At 42.5% G+C, this 10,675-nt stretch overlaps 2 protein-coding genes across 2 annotated transcripts; one reads left to right on the forward strand and one right to left on the reverse strand.

The window, feature by feature from the left end:
* Positions 1-1,208: 1,208 nt before the first annotated feature.
* Positions 1,209-2,181, reverse strand: LOC133458801 (histidine-rich glycoprotein-like). Its single transcript, XM_061739003.1, has 2 exons — positions 2,146-2,181; positions 1,209-2,069 (listed from the first exon to the last, which is right to left on the reverse strand). Exons 1-2 carry the CDS (start codon positions 2,179-2,181, stop codon positions 1,209-1,211), a joined length of 897 nt encoding a protein of 298 aa, XP_061594987.1.
* Positions 2,182-3,670: 1,489 nt separating this feature from the next.
* On the forward strand, positions 3,671-8,476 carry gpx7 (glutathione peroxidase 7). Its single transcript, XM_061737279.1, has 3 exons — positions 3,671-3,850; positions 5,143-5,404; positions 8,121-8,476. The coding sequence occupies exons 1-3, from the start codon at positions 3,719-3,721 to the stop codon at positions 8,282-8,284; spliced, it is 558 nt and encodes a 185-aa protein (XP_061593263.1). The 5' UTR covers positions 3,671-3,718; the 3' UTR covers positions 8,285-8,476.
* Positions 8,477-10,675: the final 2,199 nt, after the last annotated feature.

Raw genomic sequence — 10,675 nt, forward strand, 5'->3', positions numbered from 1 at the left:
AAAAGTGCCTTTGGGCAGTCATACTTTTCCTATCGAGCAGCTCATACCTGGAACACTATACCCATACAACTAAGGAACAAAACATCTCTTCATTCATTCTCTAAAAACACAAAACAGTGGTTACTGGATAATCAAATATGCTGTCATAATCTGGTATAGGGGTCAGGTTATTGTTTTTATACCTGTTTTTGTGCTTTTGTGTGAGCTAATGTGTTTGTGTGCTATAATTCTTTTATGTTGTTTGTCTTTATTCGGAGTGTCATGGTTTTACTAATTGTTTGTACTCTGTGTTTTAATGTTTTAGTGCGTGTTTTTCAATGTTTTTTATATATACCATCAACCTGCCAGGGACTGCAGATGTAAATTAGCCTGTATGGCTAAATCTGGCACATTTACATGTGGACTCAAGTGCTCATGTCAATCAATGTGCGTTGTCCCTTTTAAATAAATAAATAAATAAATAAATAAATATACCACCGTGAGCTCAGTGCGTTCAGTATCTTAAACATTACCAACTAATACTGGAGGATTTTCAACTGGAATATCTTTTTACAGGAAGTGTATCGTGGGAAAAAGAACGCTCAAATTCAAATGTGAGAAATGTATTTGTCCTCAGGGGGAAATTAAAGCCACATTGTAGCAGCTTGACATAAATATTATACAGGACATTATATTTACATCTCTTGTGCTTCCATTGAGAACATCTATTTGGGAGTCTGGGGGTCTGGGGGGGGGTCTATCAATTAAAAAGCCCTATAAAAAATTAAAAAAAAAGTCCCTATAAACAACAGCCCAGAAAAATACATCCCCCATTGTTGTGTATTTTAGTAGTATTTAAAGTAGAACAGCGTAGCCAAAAGACTGATGAGACAACAATAGTAGTATTTGCTGATGTGATTAAATGTAGTTTGTGAAAGTATTCCTTTGAGAAATGTGACCCAGTTTGTGCAAAGTTCTCTTTGAGAGGAAAAACAAAGACTTTTAGCAGCTGATTTGGTTTTCCTCCAGCAGAAACTGGGCCACAGTCTGCAGGACTTCAGGACTAATGAGCTGGGGGGGGTCTTGGTTCTTCCAGTTCCGTTTTCCCTTTCAGAATAAAAGCTTAAAACGTCAGCTCATCCTAAATTTGGAAAGATAATTTATTCCCTATATATTTTATTATGAAAGACGAACAGTCTGTCTCTGTCAAAGTGGACCAATGTCGCCTCCTAGTGGTCAGAGGTGTCACATCCCAACATCTGAACCTCCAGGTGATGGATCTCCAGGTGATGAATCTCCAGGTGATGGATATCCAGGTGATGGATCTCCAGGTGATGGATATCCAGGTGATGAATCTCCAGGTGATGGATATCCAGGTAATAAACCTCCAGGTGATGAATCTCCAGGTGATGGATCTCCAGGTGATGGATCTCCAGGTGATGGATATCCAGGTAATAAACCTCCAGGTGATGGATCTCCAGGTGATGGATATCCAGGTGATGAATCTCCAGGTGATGGATATCCAGGTAATAAACCTCCAGGTGATGGATCTCCAGGTGATGGATATCCAGGTGATGGATATCCAGGTGATGGATCTCCAGGTGATGGATCTCCAGGTGATGGATCTCCAGGTGATGAATCTCCAGGTGATGGATATCCAGGTGATGGATCTCCAGGTGATGGATCTCCAGGTGATGGATCTCCAGGTGATGGATATCCAGGTAATAAACCTCCAGGTGATGGATCTCCAGGTGATGGATATCCAGGTGATGAATCTCCAGGTGATGGATATCCAGGTGATGGATCTCCAGGTGATGGATATCCAGGTAATAAACCTCCAGGTGATGGATCTCCAGGTGATGGATATCCAGGTGATGGATCTCCAGGTGATGGATCTCCAGGTGATGGATATCCAGGTGATGGATATCCAGGTGATGGATCTCCAGGTGATGGATATCCAGGTGATGGATCTCCAGGTGATGGATATCCAGGTGATGGATCTCCAGGTGATGGATATCCAGGTGATGGATCTCCAGGTGATGGATATCCAGGTGATGGATCTCCAGGTGATGGATCTCCAGGTGATGAATCTCCAGGTGATTTCATACTTCAAAGCTTCAAATTGAACTTTAATGAATTTTAGCAACAATAACTATTTTGACTCACATGAGATGAAATAAAGACCTCAGGCTCCGGTTTCATATTTTATTGTCCTTCTGTCTTTGAGGAAAGAAATATAAACAAAAGACATGAATTTTGGGGTGAATTGTCCTTTTATTTTACTTTATTCGTCATTTCATGAGTGAAACTCTGGCCAGCAGCTTTCTGGAGACGGTACTGCTGGTGGTACTACCTAGTGGTCTGTAGAGGACCTGCAGGTCTGGATCTGGACCCTAGTGGTCTGTAGAGGACCCGCCGGTAAACAATTCTGCACATGTAGACATACACATAGGATACTATCACACGCACACACACACACACACACACACACACACACACACACACACACACACACACACACACACACACACACACACACACACACACACACACACACACTTATAATTATGTTTATTTTATATTTTATTGTCATTTTTAATCTCATTTTGTTATTGAGGTTATCTTGCATTATTACTATTACTGTTAAGGTTGTTTTATTAGACTGTTAAATGTACTTAAGCAGGGAATATCAGTATGGATCATATTGTTTCTGTACATTGTTATGTCTGTTATGTGTGGACCCCAGGAAGAGTAGCTGATGTACTGCCAGAGCTGGGTAGAGTAGCCAAAAACTGTACTCAAGTAAAAGTACTGTTACTTCAGAATAATATGACTCAAGTAGAAGTAAAAAGTAGTCATCCAAATAATTACTTGAGTAAAAGTAAAAAAGTACTTGGTGGAAAAACTACTCAAGTACTGAGTAACTGTTGAGTAACGTCCGATTCAAAGAGACAAAAGTACAAAATAATCATCTTCAGCCAAATTAAATCAATAAAATAATAAAATAAATTAAAATTAATAAAAAATAGCTTAAATTAAAATAATCTTAAAGTAAATTCAAGTACTTTAATACATAATAAAATTAATAAAACAGAATAAAAAAATCAATTAAGCACAAGTAACACAAATTTCAAGCCTTTGTACTTTTCTTTTTTAACCAGGCAGAACTAGAACAAACATGAACTCATAGAAACTTTGTGTGTGTTTGAGTCTGTGTAAATGTGACAAAACATGCAAAAACAAACATTTTTCCTAAAGAATCACTCAGATATGTCATGAGATTGACGCGTACGCGGATAAAAGGGATAAAAGAAAAGTAACAGCTCAACGTAGCCTAATGTAGCGGAGTAAGAGAAACAGTTTCTTCTTCACAAATCTACTCAAGTAAAAGTAAAAAGTATAATGATTAAAAACTACTCCTAAAAGTACAACATTTCCCAAAACTTACTCCTCAAGTAAATGTAATGGAGTAAATGTAACTCATTACTACCCACCTCTGTGTATTGCATCAGCTAATGGGGATCCTAATAAACTCATAAAATCATAATAAATATATAATTCATAAATAAAGCTGCAGTCGGAAACCCAGCATCCAGTAACTGGATGTAAAATGTAAACATAGTTTTTAGTCATGAAACTCCTGGGCTTTTATTGTGAAGTCCGTCCCGGAAGCGGCCCGGTGCCGGGTCGGTAACTTGACCGCGGGTTCTGCTGTTGAGTTGGCAGTTCGGCTGCAGAGATGCTTCCCGCAGCGATCGCCGTGTTCCTGACTTTATTCTCGGTGACGGAGAGCAAACAGAAAGACCTGTACACCTTCAAGGTGGTGAACAGCAGGGGGAAGCTGGTGTCGCTGGAGAAGTACCGGGGGTCGGTGAGTCCCGGTCCGGAACCAAAGAACTTTAACTTCTCCTCCACAGATGTTGCTCTGCATGAAGGACTCATGCGTTTCCTTCATGCACTTTATAAAAGTCTTTTGCATGCAGCATCTGCAGATTCAAGTAAGGTGGAGGGGCTGCAGACCCAGGTCCAGTACCGGGTTCTGGTCCAGGACCAGGTCCAGTACCGGGTTCTGGTGCAGAACCTGGTCCAGTACCGGGTTCTGCAGCCCGCAGGCACCAGCCGACGTGGCAGCCGCGGTAGGTTTGCAGTCAAGACCCCCAAACCCAGACCAGAACCAGGACCAGGACCAGTTCAGCTCCAGACTGCACTGATACAAATATTGTGCTTGATCTACTTAAAAAAATAACTCAACTTTTTGCATGAGATTATTATGTAGATCAAGAAAGACTAGTCTTTGTATAAACTTGTTATGTATGTAAATAATACATTTTGCAAGTACACTCAACTTAATTGGGTTTAAGTTTACTTTACTTATCAACATTAAGTTGACTTTGATTTATTCACACACTCACACATGTGAATTGGTCTCCTGGAGAAGCTATCCAAAGCTTATGGTAAGAGCCAATGAACATACCCGTAAATACAGTAGACAGGAATACATACATGCACTTGCACTTATATAAGCTACACACTTAACAATACAACATGCACATTATACTAGACTACCACTTACATCACAACATATCACATTGCAAACACTTAACATGAAACATTTTGTGGTCCCAAAGTGTACATTTATATGAGCTTAACAATTGTTTCTTTAACTGGCGTTTGAAACTGTTCAGATTGTTCCATAAACTGATTCCTTTCACACAAACACAACGTTCCATCAATTTAGTCCTGAATCTTGGTTTTTTAAAGATCTCTGTTCCTTTTAAGTTATACTTGCTTTCTCTTTTTTCAAATCTTTTCTGAATGTTGATTGGTAATTTAATCCTACCCCCATTCACTAATCATTTATTAACAAGTACTTATAATAACTAACTATAATATAATTATACTCACACACTTACTGTACCTATACATACATACACATAATTGAATATTTCTATATATTTATACACACATGCCCATATAAATATTTATATAAATATACTTATTTACACCATACTATCTCTATATTAACTCGGTACATTAAAAGTTGAAGTTTTTCATTCCACATACTGATACGGGCTCGGATCAGAGCCGTCTCTGAGTTAGGTTCCTTCGGGAACCGTGAGCGGGTGTGTTATGGGTGTTTTACGGGTGTTTCCGTGGCCGCAGGTGTCCCTGGTGGTGAACGTGGCCAGCGAATGCGGCTACACCGAGGACCATTACACGGACCTGCAGCGGCTCCAGCGGGACTTCGGCCCGTACCACTTCAACGTCCTGGCCTTCCCCTGCAACCAGTTCGGGCAGCAGGAGCCCGGCAGTGACAAGGAGATCGACAGCTTCGTCCGCAGAGTCTACGGAGTCTCCTTCCCGCTGTTCAGCAAGATCGCGGTGGTGGGAACGGGAGCCAACAACGTCTACAAGTACCTCGTTGGTGAGTGAGCCCTGACGCTTCGGTCTGACACAGGCCTGGTACACAGCCAGTACCAAACCAACGGTAACAGAACAGGGCCAGCATTTACATGAGGACTCACGCAAATGTCTGGCTGTAGTTTCCAACAACGGCTCGGATTGGCGGGTTTTTACTTTAGAACCAACAACAGTCGCTCACCAGCGTCCGCGACCCCCTGTAGACCTTCTAGATGTCTTCAGTTGAGACCAGTCTGGTCCCTAGTGTGGCGTGCGTGCGCACAAAACAGGGCTTGAAAGATGCGCACGCCACCTTCTACGCAAAGGTTGGTGTAGCAGGGCGAGTGCTACGGGGCCCGACCTTCAGGATAGAGAGGACATGGAGTTTAGTGCAGAACCCTTTTATTGACTGACACCGCCACACGTGCACAAGCGCAGTAACACACCGATCACCAGCAGCTTCTCCGTAGCCCAGCTGCAGTCTCCCAGTCCTCCTTATCAAGGCTGGCAGGCAGGAGAGGCTGACGGGCCACACCTGTGTCCCGTCAGCCTGAGTGGCTGCAGCTCCTCCACCCTGCCACAGTTGGGTTTTTTTTTTAAAACGGGAAAATGTGCGTATCTTTACGCCAACCCTGACCTTCGCGCACGAACATTTTGAAGATATGGGGAACTGGCGACACTGGCGGTGAGGTGGTGAAATGAAGCCAGATTCCTGTCATACTTTTAATTTCATCACATATCAGACTTATAATATAATAGCGCTGATCGTGTCCCTCTGTGTTTGAAGCTCAGCATCAGTCAGGACGCGGCCACTTCCAGCTGCGCCATGCCTTTGGTTCGCTCTGGTGCTGATGGTGCTGCAGCCGCGGTGCAGGGCACGCCGTGCCGGTGTCGTGCCAAAAAGTGATTGCCTGCCAGAATCTGATTTCTCCCCTAAAAATGGGTCTTTTTACCTGCCGAAAATTGATTGAAGGCCAAATACAATTAATGAAAGGTTGTTTCTGCCCTAAGTATGACTGGATCTCATTCTTGAGCTTCATAATCTGAAAGATCTGAAAGATCTGAAAGATCCGTCCATGGCATTCACGGTGTTTAGCGCAGCAACGACGTGCTGCCACTCACTCGCTTTCTTTTTGTTAGTGACGCCAATACTGTGACCACCAAATAATGTGGTTTTCCTGTTCTCATCCACAACATCTCCATCTCAGTCTCCGTGAAATTTAGTGGCACAGTGGCTCGACACATGTCTCATTCATCCTGACGCACAGCAGAAACAGACTGCAGGCAGAGGCTGTGCATGCTCAGCAGGCTCATTTATATGCAAATACAGTCATGAAGTACTTTGCATTGCCCATTCATGGTATAAAGTGGGCGTGTAGAGGGTGGGATATGAGGCGAATTCACGTGCGCAACCTTCCAGCTGGACTGTGATTTATAAAGCGAACATTGCGTCCAAGTGTGCGTGCACACGGTTTTATAAATCAGGATTTTTTTGTGCGCACGCCATTTTCGGCTTTTGAGCGCACGTACACTTTAAGTATGAACCATACGCACTCTTTGATAAATGAGAACCCTGGTCACTAGTGTAGTCACTAGTCGGCGGCAGATATCGATCAGAGCCAGAGATCCTCCAAGTCCGTCTACTGACCAGTCACAGTGGAACTTGAAATACGTATTAAAAAAATTGAAACGTTAGAAGAAAGTAGGGCTCTAAGGGCCTGATTTACTAAAGGTTTGCGTGCGTAAAAACGTGTGCAAACTTGACATCACCCGCAAACCAATGTGCAAGCTGATCTACTAACAGCGTGCAAAGAGGACTGCGCCTCTCAAATGCGCAAAATAGCACACGCTGTTCATTTAGTACTTTTGCCCTGATGAATAATCAATATGGGGCGTACCCGCCAGAAAGCGCTACATACTGGGAGGGGAAAATGCAAATAGGTTCATTTACCACACGCAATGAGATTTACCAAGCCTGAAAGTTATTGCGGGGATTGTGATTGCGTCTGTATTTAGTACGTTCGAAAGGAAGGTGCTAATCTGCTGCTGCTGTTATTGTGGCAAGGAGGCGACATCACTAAAATCAAAGAATACGCAGAGAGAGAGTCTTTATTCTGCTGCATGCTATTTTAAAAATGGTTGCACAAGTTTTATTAAAGGCCACTTTTTCTTTAGTTCTTCACCTCATATCTTGTCACCTTCTTTTAACCTCATCTGCCGTTCTTTTTGTCTTACCAACTGCATTTATTCTATTGCAGATTTTCTCCCATATTGCGTTTCTTTTGGTAATGTTTAAATTTCTTTGCTGTAGTTCATGAATGTGTTTATTTGCCTCTTCCACTAATATCTCTAACTCCAACTCGTCAAATTTCATTTTGCGCTTGCGACTATCCTGCTTTCCATCGAGACTCTCCATGGCGCAAACCGTAAGACACGCAACACCTCATTTAAATACTGAGGTTTGCACCTGTTATCAATTGCGCAAGCATTCTCAGTTGATCACCCGCAAAACACACAACAACAGCACGTGCAAACTTTTTCAGTGCACACGCAATTTAGTACTCTTTATTTAGGATCTTAGTAAATCAGGCCCTAAGAGTCAGAAACAGTGGTAACAGAAACAGTGCTAACAGAACCGGTGGTAACAGAACCGATGGTAACCGCTGCTCTGTTCTCCTGAGAGGTTCTGCTTTTGTTCGGGACGTGGAAACATTTGACTGATGTCCCTGTCTCCTGTGCAGAGGTGTCTGGGAAGGAGCCCGACTGGAACTTCTGGAAGTATCTGGTGGACGTGAGCGGCCGCGTGGTGGAGGCCTGGGGTCCTCAGGTGTCCGTCAAAGAGATCCGACCCAGAATAGCGGAGCTGGTACGGCAGATCATCCTAAAGAAGAAGGAGGAGCTTTAGCGCCTCCCCGCGCCGGTTCTGCGTGCGACCCGACTCGCTGGAGGCACTGATTAAACGCTGCTGTGTCCACTAGGGTCCGGGTGTTTGATGCCAGCTTGTGTACGAGGAAGCGCTGCAGCAGCAGTTTTACACCAAAGAGATTCTGTCAAGTGTGTTTAAGTCTGTTTTTGGAATAAAGGTTTACTGTGATCACCTGCTTCAGTGTCCACGTCGTCTTTCTGGGTAGAACTGCGGTTCCTCCTGACCACCAGGGTCTGGATCCGGACCCGTGGTTCATCTACTGACCACTAACAAAGTACTGTCAGTATAGATACAGTAGTTTGACTGTATGAGTCAAATAAAAAACTTAAACATGAAATAAATAAATAAAAAAACTCCAGCTACAACTACTGCTACTAATACCACTTATACTAATAATGATGATAATAATAATAATAATGATGATAAAAACTACAAGTTACTTGTATCCAGTACTGGAGATGAGGGGGGATGAGGGGGGATGAGGGGGGATGGCATCCCCCCTGAAATAAAAATGGTCAAAATCATCCCCCCTGTAAAACTGCCATCCCCCCTTTCCATCCCTTATGTCATTTCATCAATGAATGTCGTATTACTATTTCAACATTTAGAGTCATCACTAGAAAAATAACAGCAGAAAAATAACTTATTTGACAATTTTCACCTGTTTCAAGTACATTTTCACTTGAAATAAGTAGAAAAATCTGCCAGTGGAACAAGATTTATCTTCTTATTACAAGCAAAAAAATCTTGTTCCACTGTCAGATTTTTCTACTTATTTTAAGTGAAAATCTACTTGAAACAGGTGAAAATTGTTGTTTTTTCCAGTGATGAGTCTTGTTTTAAGTGTAATGAGATTTCTTTTTACTAAAATGAGACATTTTAACTAGAAATAAGACAAATATTCTGGTTAAGATTTTGCGTTTTTGCAGTGATCCATTTTACTTATCCTGTGAAGGACAGAGTCATATTGATAAGTTCAGAAAACTGTTTTTTATTGTTGTGTTTTGATGTATTTGATGTAAGCCCAGTGGATATTTAAAGCTTACAGAAGGCTGCATTTAACTGCTGCTATGTCATTCCTGCAGTATTTCTGCAGGTGTTTTGGTCACTGCTATTATTTGTAATATATTATATTATTTATAATCAGCACAAATTATCTGTCCCCATAAGATAAAATCCACCATCCCCCCTGATTTTTTTTTTACAACTCGAGTACTGCTTGTATCTATTATTGTAGATTATAATACAAGTACTACTACTATTAGTATTGGGCTGGTAGTGCTACTACTACAATTAATATCAACAAAAACAACAACTTCTGCTGATTATTATTATTATTATATTAATTAGTTTTAGTCCTAAGGAAACTTAATTCAGGATCAAATAGACTTATATTTATTTACATTCAAGTTTAGTTCCCTCCGTCAACAAAAGCATCATCATTTCAGGATTTCTCAGTGACGTCTCCTCAAAGGAAAAGTTGGGACTTAGGTTCACCACCAGATGGGGACATTTATCTCCTCAAGAAAACTCAAAAACCTCTCATCACAGGTGACAGAGACCAGAGACATAGACAGGAGACAGACAGAAATAGAGACAGGTGACAGACAGAAATAGAGATAGGCAACAGACACAGGAGACAGAGACTAGAGACAGAAACAGGAGGCAGGTGACAAAGACAGAGACATAAAACAGAGACAGGAGGCAGACACAGGAGAGATAGACAGAGACTGGCGACAGAGACAGGAGACAGAGACTAGAAACAGAGACAGGTGACAGACAGGATACCGAGACAGAGACAGGAGAAAGGAGACAGCAGAGAGGAAACAGAGACAGGTGACAGACAGGATACCGAGACAGAGACAGGAGAAAGGAGACAGCAGAGAGGAAACAGAGACAGGTGACAGAGACAGGAGACAGGTGACAGAGACAAAGACGGACTCGAAACAGGTGACAGAAACAGAGACTGGAGACAGAGAAAAGCAGGAGACAGGTGACAGGAGACAGACAGGATACTGAGACAGAGACAGGAGAAAGGAGACAGGTGACAGGAACCAGGTGACAGAGACAGGAGACAGGAGACAGAGACAGAGACAGTTGACAGAAACAGGAGACTGTGTCCAGAACTAAATAAGGAGACAGTGTTTTGCAGCAGCGTGACGACATGACGTCACCAAGTGGTCACAAGAGTCCCAACATCTGGAGCAGCTTCCTGGATCTCCAGTTTCTGACGCGCTCTTTTCATCCAGCCATCACATCTGGGCACCTTTAACCGGTCTGAACCGGTTTGTTCTGGACTTACATGTGACGGTGACCACAAAGGATGCACCAGGTGGCAGCAGGGCCGCCGCAAGGGGTGTGCACGGGGCC

The sequence above is a fragment of the Cololabis saira genome, chromosome 13, assembly GCF_033807715.1.
Source record: "Cololabis saira isolate AMF1-May2022 chromosome 13, fColSai1.1, whole genome shotgun sequence".
Lineage (NCBI taxonomy): Eukaryota > Metazoa > Chordata > Actinopteri > Beloniformes > Belonidae > Cololabis > Cololabis saira.